Genomic DNA, 15,384 nt, shown 5'->3' with positions numbered 1-15,384 from the left:
CGTCCTCTGGAGTGGAAGTAACGTACGGCATTCTTGTAGCAGTTTTATTGCCAAAACTCTTGGAATCCCAACCGAACGAGATGGAGTAAAGCCAACGAACGGAAGAGGAAATTCGTGGCAGCAGCAACGGTGAGGTGATTTATATTCCGTTTATTCGAATTGTGCATTTTTTTTGTTTTCTCCGATGCGGCATACCGATTTACTTCTGTCGTACATTCGTAGGTGTCCTTTTTCAAGTTGTTTGTGAGAACGGGTAAGGTGGATTTCTTCTACGAACGAATTCGGCACTAAGGTGGAATTTCCAACCCGGAGCTTCTGGGGAGAATTCATTTAGGTTTTCTTTGTTTCTGTAAAAGCGCAAGAACAGCAAAACTAAAGCATTCACACATGTTCACCTGCAATTGCATCTTCCCAACGCTGAGTGGTTTGGGTGCAGTAAAAAGCTTACCCTCGAGAAAACGAGGTCCTCTTGGCGAACTCATCTCGCAAATTGGGCGCATTCGTACTGCACAATTGGAAGTCTTTTGTTCGTTGAAGTATTTGCGCATTCGAGAGCATCGATTCGTAATTGAATAAAAGCATAGTTTCATTGTTGTTGATTGAGATTAGTTATATAACTTACATTCTGTTGTTGTGTTTCTTCCAATTCCCCTGCTAAGTAAAAATATACGTCGTGCTCTATTTTAATATTGAATATTCGAAATACTTAGACTGTGTTTTTTAACAGCGCCAACGTTCCCAGAGTAACTTTCACCATCTTAATGTGGATACTACTTGCATCATTTCTATATATATCTATATATATATATATATATATATATATATATATATATATATATATATATATATATATATATATATATATATATATATATATATATATATATATATATATATATATATATATATATATATATATATATATATATATATATATATATATATATATATATATAAATCTCGTGTCACGGTGTTTGTTACCGAACTCCTCCGAAACGGCTCGACCGATTTTGATGAAATTATACTCAAAATATTTGGTAGGTATGAGAATAGGTTGTAAACTATACATGATACCGGTAGGATACCGATAACCATACATTTAATACCGAATAGGGTGGCTCTATGTAGAAAAAAAGGTCTGGATAATTTTTTCTCTAAAATTTGATATCATACTATACATGAAACCTTAAATTTTGACCCCAATTCCCTATTTTTAATTGCCATTTTATTATTTTTGTGTCAAAAATATTCTAATAATTTAACCGTTGTTCGTTTTTTCAACAGAACGAATTCATTTAAGTTGTTCAATGACTGGTGGCGTAACGCCCGCTTCATTGAACATCCACAAATACACAAGTAACATCAATTCATCTGAAGCAGGGAGCATCTCCGACGAGCTGGAAGCCTTTGTGAATGAGCACAATGAGTTATCGAAATTCTTCAAATCACATTTGCTCGGATTACAAAATGACAATCACGCTATTGCCATCAACCCTAATAAAACATCAGCTGGACAGCACGTGTGTAGATCCAAAGCACAAGCGCTGCTGGAATGATGATAGCACGGTGACACGAGAAATTTAATGCGAAGAAAAAACAGTAATCTGGAATTCATCGTTGACACACACCGTTCATACGACCCTCGCTATGTTCTTCTTCAATGTCACTAACGTTCCCAAGGTTTGCCTTCTCAACGTAGTACTACTAGCGTCATTTTTATTAATAAATAGTTGAGATTTCTATGACGAACAATACGCCTTGAATGTATTTTGGAATGGCAAGCTCTAGAATACGGGTTACTACAGTGCAAGTCAGAAAGGTTTCTTTAACGAAAAATCACTTGCATAAACATCAGACCAACGAGACCCCGTCACAGATACTTAATTCATTATGAACATCATTTCTCATTTTGATTTAATATTTATGAACATGCGACGAAACAAACAGAGGGCGCGCTCGAAGGATTTTTATGTTTATCATATGGTGATTTGACATGGACAAGAAACGCCAATTCAAGATATCGTAAGCTGTGCCAACAATTTATGGTCGACATATACGCGAAGGTAGAGATTGAACGACTGCAATTCTTACTACACAATCAACAAAAGCGGTGCGAGGAATAATACATTCACTTGCGAGACACTATCATGAGCAACGCCGACACAGCTTTAGTTATAGCCAGGCCAAAGCGCAATGCATTGTCATGAAATTGCGCGTGTGTTCAAACACAAAATGAAGTTCGATCGTATTCGTCCCCACATATTGTTGGTTGTATTCTGTTGAATGGAAAAAGCGCAATTTTGCATTCTGTTCAAGCTCAAGTCCAATTGAGTTGAGCAAATGTGACAACCTTGCCACGCAATTCGACGTAAACAACATTGGTCTCCATGTTCCATTTCTATGAAGCAAAAATAGTAATGGTTTTTCGGGTGGAATAAACACGCAAAATTTAGCATTCAAACACATTCAAAACAAATTTAGCATCCAAACGAAATCGAATAATTTCAACAATTTAGAATTATTTCCGGAATTATGCCGTTCAGATAGAGAGTAAATTGAACCACAAATACGGATGACTTATATTGACCATTGTTTCGCGACAAGGCGAACGAATTTAAGAGTGTAAAAGTCGATTTCGATTGAATTGTAAAATCCGATCACTCATATGCATATATGAATATTGAGTTCTACAAATCGATGAAGAGTAATAAAAACATCCATGAATAAAGGAAGCAATATGGCTCTGTTTCAAACTTAGATTACCGATGTGAATACTCCTCGATTGAATGACAACGATAAAATAACGCGATTCCAAACAGGCCGATTATTCAGTTCCATTGAAGTTAGCTGGCGTATCGCTGTTTCCAATTTATGAACGAGGTGCCAATTTTCTAACAAGGTGACAGCAATAAATATTGATTTTCTATATTTCATTTTTTCTACTTTACGACAAACTTATATTACTTTTTTCAGTTGACGTTTAACTTTGAGGAGATCAAACATGTCAGTTACGTTAATGAAATACACCAACAAACATCATATAACCTTTCGTTCAAATCATTTAATTCGTTTTTTTATCGGTCACATTCGATTTATTTTAAAGATCGTTAAAATATTCAAACACACTTACAATACATTAATGTGTTTTATTCAACACCCAAAATATTCACTAGAAATAATTTATTTGGCAGAACAACGTTTGCCTGGTCAGCTAGTATATATATTAATATCGATGTTCGCCAGCAAAGTTACGGGTTGAAAAAATAAATGACACGTTCCGTAAATCCTTCCAGTATGAAGAAGTTGTATTGAAGTTGAATTTCTTTTTGTCAGAGAATTTCTCCTGAAATAGTGAAACCCATAGGATTAGCTTCCACATTAGTTTTTGGACTCGCAGCTTTGAAAATGGGATTTTTATTGTTTGCGGAGAATTTTCTCAAAAGGTTATGGTTTAGATAGCTTACCATCAAAACGAATGAACAGTCAGAAGTGCAACGAAGTATTTCATAATCGTTCACTTCTGTTTTTGCATCAAAAACAATTTGATGATTGGGTAATTTGGCATCAATTCATAAAATCCGGAAGGTTATGGCATGGTTTCATTAATAGGGGCTTCAGATTCTAGACTGGTCAGCTGGTCAGCTAGTTAGTAATTTATGTTAAATTGGCGTTAATTTTGTAAACGAGTGAGAGTTTTTCCATCTGGTTCTATAGTTATGAAACACTGGAATTCAATTTTTTTGAATATTTCGCGCCTTAACACAACAATAAAGTTGAAATGGCCAGTACTATAAATATAGTTATTGTGTTCTACACTATATACTTCAATTAATCGACTTCTTCGACAATGAAAAAAATCAGTGGTTCTGTATTGGAATTAGTTGTAATTAGCTGTATTGTAATAGTTGTTGAACGCAGTATATTTGTGGATCAGTTCGAGTCGGAATAAATTTCGTTGTAGCAATATTACTTTGCTCTTCTTTTATTTTTACTAACTATCATTCTCGACCATAACAGAGCTGGATTCAGTCGTGCACATTTTCGTTTTTATTTTCAATTCATATGGTAAACATTACACGTTTCAGCATAAATTATTTCCTTTTGTTTCACTCTTTAGTTGGGCTGTACGATTGGACAGTTAATACAAGACTTCCATTGTGTTGTGTTAATAACAGCACAAATATTCCGATGTTTCTTGTTGCGAAAAGCAGAACGTATTTGAGGGAGAAAGTCTAGATCTTCTGAGATATGAGCTCACGTTTGCTTGATTAGCTTCCTCGACCTGAACAGGAATTGGATACAGATCTCGTAGTCTAATTTTATTTAGATTCCGCCTCGAATAATCCAAACTCCAAACATCCAAAATTAATCTCTACACAGGAAGTATAGTTCCAAGTTCAAAATTTAGATTCCAGACTAAAGTTAGAAAGCCAAATTACAGATTCATTATCGAGATTAAAGAGATTGAAGGTTCTAAATTACCAACTGAAGAATAACCAGATCCAAGAATTAAGATCCATGATATTAGTTCCATATCTCGATTACATATGCTAAATGAAACTATATAATTCTAGCTACATATTTCAAAATCCAGATACAAATCTCGTATTTAGACATCAGCTTCTATTTGCCAGAATGAGATTTTAGAATATGGATAAAGATAACAGACTTATTGGATTTAGAATTAAGTTCCATTTCGGATTCACTTAACTGTGAATTCAGATTTCAACTTGTGATTTTTTTTTTCTCTATTATAGTGACTTTCAACACATTGGTTGGTTCGTCACTTTTTACTTCCATTTTTGGAAGAATGTCGGGAGTGAGAATTGAACTCGTAATCTCTGCGTGAGAGGTATGGATGTTACCACTACGCCAGATCGCCTCCACAACTTGTGAAATACGTATTGAATTTTTCTGACTACAGAGTGTTTTACCAAATTCAGATTCCAAATGCTAGTTTGCAACCAACAGATTTCAGATTCAAATGCCTGATTTTGGATTTTGAAAATGCAGATTTTACCCTCTGGTTACAGATTATGATTTCATATTCACACAACAGATTGAGTATTCCACATTTAGATTTTACTTGAATTTCTAGGAGCGTAAGTTCGTACCTAGATACTATTTTAAGACACCTATTTCTTTCGCCCAGATTCAAATCCACAATTCAGATTTAAGGTTTATTTAGGCTACATACAAATTTGAATACAAATATGCGAAAATTGAGTTTAAGTTCCAAAAGTATCTGGTGGATCACAATAGATGCATTATGAATTTCAAATTTCGGTTGATAGGAAACCCTTCTACATGCTATTCTATAATATTTAAACCATCATATGACAATGAATACTGATCAAAGGTGGAATAAGGAAACAAAAACCGAAAATCGAACATGATTCCGCGTGTGGATGTAATTTTTGCAGCTTCGATATTAAGCATATTGAGTGGTTTAATTGCAAAATTGAATTCGCTGATGGTTATATTTCGGTTTGTGAGTTGACAGAGAAGCGATAATAGGTATGTACGGAAAAATAAATTCATTCGTAAGAGGTAAATTTGAATTATTGAAATATTTGCACTGGAGGGGTGAAATGGACAGTCATATCCATAATCACATCCAATGCATGATGGAAAGTGAAGGGACCAAATTCTAGAAACGTATTTCTAGATTCAAATTCACATACTACAGAAATCAGGTTACAGGTTGCGGAACTCAATTTCAAGATTCGGGTTCTAGATTGTCAATTTAAACTGCCAAATTAATCGATCTCCGTGTTTAATCATCAGTATTGTCCAAACCTCCTTTTGTCCCTTCCTCTCCACAATAAAAATTGTCACCCTATTAACCTCGAGTCGTCCGCGAGTAATCGGTTCCCCATCCTAAATATGCCTTAGAACTAAAATTAGAAATAGAATTTAGCTTCTTGAAACTTATGTAACTGAGTCTATACAAATAAACGATTTGAAAATAACTTCCAAATTGAAATGTATGACTTGTAAGTAGTGTTGCCACATTTAATCTTAACCAGAGGGATTAAAAATTTTTTCTCATCTGTACTTTTTCTTCCAAAAATCTGATTTTCCGGATCAGTTTTTCGAGGGGAAGTTACCATTTTTACGATCAGAACCAAATCCCATAATGCGACATGTTGAACTTCATGATTTATCAACACTAGCTTGTTGGTGACCATTTCTAGAGTTTTTGGCTGCAGTAAGATAACCCGGATGGTGAGTCGCTCCCGAGTTGTCGTTCAATGCAGACGTGTTTGTCAGTCGCTTCGTGTTTGTTTTTATTTCATTCGAGATGCTGGTGATGCATTAAAAAAAATACTGTTCCTCTTACAGTTCGAGCGGTTTTTTTGGCGAGATTTCGTGAAAATCCCTTTAAATATCTTTAGCTGTTTGCCATTAAAATTATAGTTGTGCTAAAATATGGAGAGTTTTGTTTTTAGGACGTGTTGACAAGTGTTTTGCCTTCGTCTGTTTTATTGTCATTATTTTGTTTACCGCAAATGTTTCTGCACTGTTGGAGTTAAGGCGTGAAGTGTTCAAAAAATTCAAACAGAATGAAGAAAGAAAACAGAGTGCTAAAAGCATATTTTCTGATTGCTATACATTCATAGAAATATGGCTTCCAAGTGATGAAAAATGTAGTTGAAGAGGCCATATTTTCGAACGAATTTCACCTATCTCTTCTCTGTTGCCCTTTTCATATATATGAGCGAAAAGGACTGTCATATTGAGAATGGTGTCTGTGTTAGTGTCGCTTGTTGATGTATCGCCATTTAGTGAAAGTTAGCGCAGGATAGCCAAAAAGAAATGATGCAATATTGTGGAACAAATTTGAGGAATATTTGCCGCCTATTACATGTTCTCACGCAAAAAAAAAAACAATTGTTGGAATTATTAGCTGGATGGTCGGATCGCAAAAATGCGAGCGACAAAATGCATTGTTCACATCCTCTCCATATGATTTCGTTATATTTTGTGTTGTGCGTGGGAGTGTATTGTCTAGCATTTCGTTTGATGATTCGTTTGATGATTCGTATGTTAGTATTATTAAAAGTGAAAAGAAAGGGATTGTGAAAACTGTATCGTCTTGTTGCACTCGTTCATGTTATTGTGCTCTCTGGCTCTTCGTCGTAGTGTCACAATCAAAGAAATCATCAACATGAATGAGCTAAGCGTGCAGTGGCGTCAGATAAGTTTGATTTTGTTCATACTCACATTATTCAAATTCTTTGACTGTTTAATTTTTAATTCTTTAAACCTTTGATTCTATAATTCTTTCATTCTTGATTTTTTTAATTTTTTATTTTTAATTCTTCGATTGTTCATTTTTTTAAATTCCTTCATTATTCAATTATTTTATTTTATTCTTGAAGTCTTTAATTCTTTACCGCCGTCGTGATTGTAGTTCGATAAAGAGTAGCAGGATTCATAACGGAATATATCGGCTGTCAGATTGTTTTATAAAAATTTTCTCGGTTACCTTATCAGGTTTCCCAGGAATAATTTTCCAAGTTCCATCGGTTACCTTCTTAGGTTTCCAAAATATAATTACCACCCGCCTTTACGATTGGAATGCTATAAAAAAGCACGCACAATGAATAACTGAATATATCGCCAAATCGATTAGTTTTTCTTTATTTTTTTTAGGATTGAATAAAAATATATAGATCGATAGTTTTTAAAGGAGTTCTATTTACTACGCACGATGAATAACAAAATGCATGACCGGTCCGATAAGAATGTATATTTTCTTCAAATTTCACGTTCACGTTTTTAGAATCACATCACTTACCGCAGTGAATCCAGATTTTTCTTAACCATTCCCACTAACAACTATCCCTTCCATGATAAACGCTAAGGAACCACGATATAGAGGCGACCCTTCTGGCCTTTGGGCATACTAACATTCCTTCCCTTCCCCTGGTGACTGTAAGGACGTGGCCGGCGTCGTTATTGACCATTTAAAGCTCGACCGAAAATTGCCCAACGGGAACGATTTGCTAGTCCCAAGCGTCATTCTGTGTTCTTTGTGCAATTTGGTTGGTTCAGGTCAATCACGGAGAGCAACTACGAATTGTACAGTCTACCCAAGCTCAAGCTCAAACATCTGTACTATCGAAAATAATCGTTGTAGAGAAATCCATTTTATTAGCATAAAACAGACTCATTTATTTACTTCAAATACTACATTTACATTTCATTCGTCATTCGTGTGTTTAATGATACTTCTTCTTCTTCTTCAATGGCACTAACGTTCCTAGAGGAACTTCGCCGTCTCAACGTAGTATTACTTGCGTCATTTTTATTAGTACTTAGTTGAGATTTCTATGCCAAATAACACGCCTTGAATGCATTCTGAGTGGCAAGCTCTAGTATACGCGTGATCACAGTGCAAGTCGGAGGAAATTTCTTTGACGAAAAATTCCCCCGACCAGAACGGGAATCGAACCCGAACACCCGGCATGTTAGTTATGACGCTAACCACTCGGCCACGGGAGCACGATACTTACACATATGTTTTCTGAATCTAGCTTACTATCATGTATAAAAAGTTTTGAGCTGCCACACCGGCGTAAAAGTCATCATGTACCATAATGTAGGTTTGTTAAAATGTGAGAAATTTCACCCGCGGACAAAATCTGTACCAATCTGTACTTTTTGACGAAAATCTGTACTCTGTACCGTACAGAATATGTACCAAAAATGACGAAAAAATCTGTACCTTTCCAGATAAATCTGTTGCTTGTAAGCCATTTTAGATTCCAGGTTCTAGATCTCAGGCTCAAATGTAGCAACTAGAACCAGTGAAACGAGTAAGTCATGCGCACTTCGGATGCTAAACATCAGATTTCCGATACAGGTTTTTCACCACAGATCTCAATTTTAGATGACGTATTCATTTACTCTACTCAGACTTCAGATATAGATTCCAGATTATGGATTCTAGTTCGAGAATTTACTTCCAGATTCCAGATTCGGCTTCACGATTCCCTGACTTTCGGTTTCAGATTGCAAACCCATTTTTCAGATTACGGACTCAAGCTCAAACTCAAGACTCAGGTTTATCCCGTGTATTTGAATTTACAAGATAGAGAAGTTAGGCGAATAAAAACCTTATCGATTGTATTAGGGTATACAATAATACAAGTAATACAACTCTTTTGACGTAGGATAACGTCTTTCGGGAACACATTAGAGGTAAACATTGAAAAACACGTCTAATGAGCTGATACAGTTGGGCTTCCTAAACCGCACTTATATAATTTGAATCCAAATCTCATCAGGATCTTTGTGCTTTGCATCATAGAATTCAAATTGAACTATCATTTGGCTATTGCGCAAATGCTAATCAAACAAAAGTACACTTCCATTGTCGAAAAATATTTCCATCAAAACTGTAACAGCGGATCGTACCGTATCATAGTCATCTCTCCTACAAAACTATTTTGAAACTATCATTCATCAACGTATTGAAGAGAACAATTTTCCAAGTTTTCCCTCCCTTGAAGCAAGATGTTACCTTCACTGCTGAATTGTTGTCGCAAGGAATCCGAAAAGTTTCAGACAGTTTTATCTTAACGAAATCATTTGCCGAGCATTCGCTCATCGCGAAAACCGTTGTGATTATTCTGATTTTTTTCTCATTTCACGCAAAAACGCAGAGGTTTGTCATCGTCAGAGTTTCGAGAAACTCTGGCAATCGACGCGCAGATATAATAATTAAATCAATTTCAGAATTTCAGACCCAATCGTACTCACCTATAACATGGACGACGAGCACCCAGATGTCCAGAGTCAGCCGTATTCGATTCTTCATTTTGTATTTAAATTTGTTCGCTCACAGCACTGCGATGAGTCTGATGCTGCACGATGCTGGCTCACCCACTCCGGTTCACTTCACAGCTTGTGTTTCGTTATGTAAGGTATCTCACCTCTCTTTGTCGCACTTAACACTACAGGAGGGGCAAAACAAATTTCGCCTGACGGTGGGGCGTCCATTTGCTCCTACATAATGGTTTTCAGGGACAATTTTTCCCTCAGTAAATGCCACACACACTGCTCCTACCGTCAGAACATCTGTTCGCCAAGGGAAATGAGATTTTTCCAGGGATTAACACAACTAGCTTTGATGACGAGATTATTCTCACATTGTTTATTCCTAACAACCTGCTTTTCCGGGTACAAGCAACAGTCCAAACATTCGTCTTTGTCACACCCGAATTCAATTGAGGCTCCCTGTTATTACATTACTATTATTCCACCCCGATGGTGGAAACATATTACTTGTCCCGGAAGGTACAAACATGCTTGACGTCCGTTGGTGCTGTCCACCTCAGCGAAGTAGAATCGAAGTTTTGTCCGGATGTTTTCTTACGCCTCACCTCGCCCCACACCGGCAGGCCGTTGATCTGCTACAGGCTCCGGTTTCTGTAGAAATGAACGAGAGAAAATATGCGATAAAATAAACAGTAATTTTCGTCGGAATTTTTGTTCATTTAAATATGAAACGAATCGAAATGGCGAGATAAAGATAATAAACGGAGGATAATATCGACACTGGAAGTGGTTTGCGGACGCCATTTTTTGGTATACCAAAATAGACTCCTGTTGATTTTGCAGAGACGCCACAGTGAGAGAGAATGTTTCAAATGGCTTCCGCCGTTGGACGCCGTAACGAGTTAAGCGGAAGGATTTTTTTACAGACTGGGAATGACGCGAATGGATTTATTTTCAGCGGGTTGCGGCTGCTTGAAGGGAGTGTGTATATTCTCGCAGCACACTGAAGCGGATATAATTCGACTTATGAAATTTTAAACTAGATTTATTGAATTTTCAGACAATTAGACATTTGATGCTCGGCATTATTGTTATTGTTTTTATTATAGATCTGTATACGTTCCTATCCACTAGTTAATCAATACTGACTTATTAATAAGAAGAACGAAATAAGTGTGGTTCAAAATTAAAACAATTGGTCTTTTATTCCACCTCCAAGCAGAAATTGTTCCTGTTTAGTTTGGTTGAAAGTGTGACCTTGTTTGGCATACCTCGGCTCAGGATGCTTTGTTCGTACATCTAACTCCACCCCGTAGCGGAGAAGTTGGGCATCGTGAGGCACTTCATGTCCACCGATTATAGCCCATCCGGTATTTACAACATCCTCTGGGAAAGACTGAGTATTGTTTTTTTTCGTAATACGAGGCTGAATGTATGGTTTAGTGTGACAATTAAAATGGTCATCTTAAAAATGAAAATAATCGAATTCTCGAAAAAAAAATTGTTTGTCAAAAATCGACTTTTGAGACGAAAAAACGACCAAGTTTTGAACAAAAAAAAAATTGTTTTTTGAGAACAGTAACAGTAAACCGAACCGAAAAACTCGACGTTTCATGCAATTTGAAGACTTTTTTTAAACGGGTTTCAAAAAACTCAAACTTTGACATCTTAGCGACTACAGTTCAATTTAGCTGAAATTTTGCATAGGGTAATTTTTCATAGGAATCAACATTTTGTATGAAGCCCCGTTTGAAAATTCGAAGATCATTCATTGGCACTCTAATGTACAATATGAAAACCCTGTCGGAAGTTGTCGCCTTCATGGAGAGTTCTCAATCGAGGAGGATGTGGTTTTTTTTTACTTTTATACTTCAATTCTTTTGTAATATGAAATGAAAATGAGAAAATGTGAGAACGAGGAATTTATGAAATGACTGAACTAAAGCTTTCGATAGTTTACAATAGACCGGTCGGCTGGAGAACAAAAAAACTATGTCTAGAGACCAGGAAGAGACTTAGAAATGAGCTTCAAACTAATGAAATCGAACACTATAATAATTGTAAGAATAGAATGGCTGATATACATAAGAGTGACAATAAAAATGTGGAAAGCGTAACGAAAGGAAGATATGTATTCCATGAATATGGAACAAGAACAAGAGTATATTCATTATATCCCTTAAAAAAATATGTTTATGTATAGTTATAAAAATATAGTTAAGAATTCGACTCCTTAAAACTTATGTAACTGAGCCTGTAAAAATAAACGAATTAATAAGAAAAGAGTATATTGAAACGTTTGTAATTTTTATTAATATCTTCTCTCGTCTCAAAAAAAAAAATCAAAGCAATAAAATATAGTTTTGGTTACCCCAACCGACACGTTGCCTGCACTGCGCATCATAGATTAACATTAATATCATTTGAAAATTATAAATTACATTTTTTTTTCATTGCGAACTGATTGAAGATGTTGAATTTAGACTGAGGATTTTTTTTTCTACCGTCTTTCGTAATGGTTGCCGTCGAATACCAAAAAATCCTTCATTGATTGTCATCTCACTGATAGAATGACTAGAAAATCCAAAAACTGAAAACAATATAAAAAGTAGGTAATATGACCCAAAAACTGAGAATGAATAATTGAAAGACTTTGGAATATTTGTGTCATCTCATTATTTGTGCCAATTTCTCAAATTTGAGAAATTCGTTTTTTTTGGTTTTTAGACCTTAGATACATTGTTCCACTTATTGGCAGTGAGAAACAGCATCAAAATCAATCAATTCCCTATAAAACACGCGTTTGAAGATGATGATGCGCTGCAAAACCGGATAAATCCTATTTATTTTCTACCTCATTCTGGCATGATGCTACAGAAAATCGTCTTCTGTGAGATGGCCGATTTTGCATCTAGGCGACACATTTCATCAATCCATAGTAGAATCTCTAATCAGGATATCGCAAAATAATGTGAACTCATTGTGTCCACAGCTAATTTATAGAATCAATGAGATCTTTTTGAACGAACCGTAAGGCTGGAAAACCAGAATAGCTGGGCTGTTTCTGTTAGGGTATTCACAGATCATTATACACGTGTTAAAAAATTGGAAATAATATGAAAACATAAAAAATACAAACTATAAATAAAAGACGGGTATTGAACTAAACAAAAAGAGATACAAAAACGAAAAAATAAATAAAATTAAATAAAATAGCATTGTATACTGAAAAAAACAGTATTGAAATGCAAAGAAGAAACGAAAATATTTGATGAGCCACGAAAAATAATAATGAAAAAAAGAGTTCAATAGACTATGAGTAAAAATAAGCTAAACTACATATAAAGTGTGCAAGAAAAAGTTTAGAAAACACAACCTTGAAGAAAATAAAATGATAATTATCTATAAAGAAAAACAAAAAAAATAGCTATATAATGTAAAATCATGTTACTCACAGCTTATTTTTAACAATTAATGTGTTCTTCAATATAGCATTATTAAAAATTATTGTTTTTTATGCACAATGTTTATGAATGAAGCGAAGAGCTGGAAAACTAGAATAGCTCGTCTATTTCTGTCGAAGTAACAACGGTAACAACGAGAATATATATGTATACTTTGAGAGCTTTGAGGCTCTCAAAGAGGCTGTATATATATACAGTAGGGTGACAATGGATGTATGGAAAAAAATCGAATTTTAAATGTATGGAAATCATCGAATTTTAAAAACTGACCATGTACATTTTGTTTATTGCCCAAAAAAAATACCTGTGCAAAGTTTCAGCTCAATCGGACATGATTTGGGGTTGCCCCAAAGCATTGTTATAATTTTTTTTTTCGATATAACTCCAGATCTCGACCTTCCATGCATTTTCAAGACATTTGGCATCAAAAAAGAAATTTCGATTTTCCAAATTACCTCCCCCCTTGGAAGATTTTCGAGGATCAGAAAATCAAAACTTTGAGAGCTTTGAGGCGCCCCTAAATCATGTCCGATCTAGCTGAAACTTTGCACAGGTCATTTTTTTTTGCCAATAAACAAAATGTACATTGTCGGTTTTTGAAATTTGACATGACCATTTTCGCCTCCACTCTAATATACAGCCATTCCATCCCAAACCGATATAGTGGTTCTCAGATTTACATGAGAAGTGGTAGTTTTGCTCTTTATCGCAAAATATTATACACATATTATATTTTTTTTTTTATTAGGGTGCCAATTTCCATTTTCGTGTTATCCGAAAAATCATTTTTTTCACTTTTTCCAAAATTTACTTGTTGAGCAAAATTGAAGTCAATGAGCTAGCTTTGGACTAGAGGACGCTATATATTTTAATTTTTTTTTCTTGAAAGCTGATGATTTTTCACATAACATATCTCGATATCAGAGATGACATTTTTTTCGTTTTTTAAACATGATTTTTCAAAATTAACCGATGGTTCGGAAAATCACCAAAAATGACTTTTTGCAAAAATTCATAACATTTGGAATACTGAACCGATTTAGATGATCAACATATTAAATTGAAGCCAATAACCATTTTAAAAAAAATGTCACACTTGCGGGAAGATTGGATTCTAGTCGCATAGCTCTAGTCTAGTCACATAGGAATATTGAACGAAAACTTAAAACATGTCAAATTTGCAAAATAATAACTCAAAAACTAACAATAACACCTCTCTGATTTACGGATATATATGTAAAAAAAGCTCAGCTTTCTAGGAAAAAATACAAATGATATAGCGCCCTCTATCTTCAACCGAGAAAACTATGACAAACTAATTCAATCAATAATTACAAAACCGAAAATTCAAAATATTCGTAAAAGTAATATGTTTTCAAAGAAAACTAACTCATAAGCTTCGATCATCTGAATCGGTTCAGTTTGTGGTGGAAAAAAGGGGGAATTTTTTTTTCGAACCATCGGTTAATTTTGAAAAATCATATCTCAAAAACGAAAAGATAGCATCTCTGATATCAATATATATTATGTAAAAATCCTCAGCTTTTATGAAAAATATGAAAAAATATAGCGCCCTCTAGTCCAAAGCCATGAAAACAATAAAAAACGACTACAATGAATAGTTATGAAAATGAAATCCATTTCTTTTGCAAGTTCAATATGTTTTAGTAAAAGGCTAGCTCATTGGCTTCAGTTTGATATAACTATTATCTAAACTGGTTCAGTGGTTCAAAAGTTATGAATTTTTGCAAAATGTCATTTAGGGAAAGAGTGGAAAAAAGATTCTTCGGATCACCCTAAAATGGAAATGGGCACCCCAATAAAAAATACGTGTCTAATGTTTTGCGATAAAGAACAGAATTGCCACTGAGAACCGCTATATCGATTTGGCATGGAATGGCTGTATATATGCGTAAAAGATTATAAGGATCATGGCAACACGAAACATACAAAGCTGCAAAAAATAATTGAACAATATTGATTTAGATTGAAAACAATAACGACAGAAAAAGAGATAGAAGAATGAAAAATAAAAATAAAATAGAATATACATAACATAAACAGAATGAATAACATATAAATAACAAAGGGTAAAATAACGAAACGGATAGATAAAATACTGTTAAAGAAA

General features: G+C 34.8%; 1 protein-coding gene across 6 annotated transcripts in view; it reads right to left on the bottom strand.

Annotated features, from left to right (window-relative positions):
- Positions 1 to 15,384, bottom strand: part of LOC129765356 (hemicentin-2-like) — a 958,618-nt gene that overhangs the window by 520,933 nt on the left and 422,301 nt on the right. For all 6 annotated transcript variants that reach the window (XM_055765587.1, XM_055765588.1, XM_055765589.1 and 3 more), the window contains one exon: positions 9,772 to 10,440. In XM_055765587.1, the coding sequence (XP_055621562.1) occupies positions 9,772 to 9,829 (58 nt within the window). In that variant the 5' untranslated portion in view covers positions 9,830 to 10,440. The remainder of the gene's footprint in view (positions 1 to 9,771; positions 10,441 to 15,384) is intronic.

This window comes from Toxorhynchites rutilus, chromosome 2, assembly GCF_029784135.1.
Source record: "Toxorhynchites rutilus septentrionalis strain SRP chromosome 2, ASM2978413v1, whole genome shotgun sequence".
Lineage (NCBI taxonomy): Eukaryota > Metazoa > Arthropoda > Insecta > Diptera > Culicidae > Toxorhynchites > Toxorhynchites rutilus.
The sequence above is the reverse complement of the archived record's forward strand: the minus strand, read 5'-3'. Positions and strand labels throughout refer to the sequence as shown.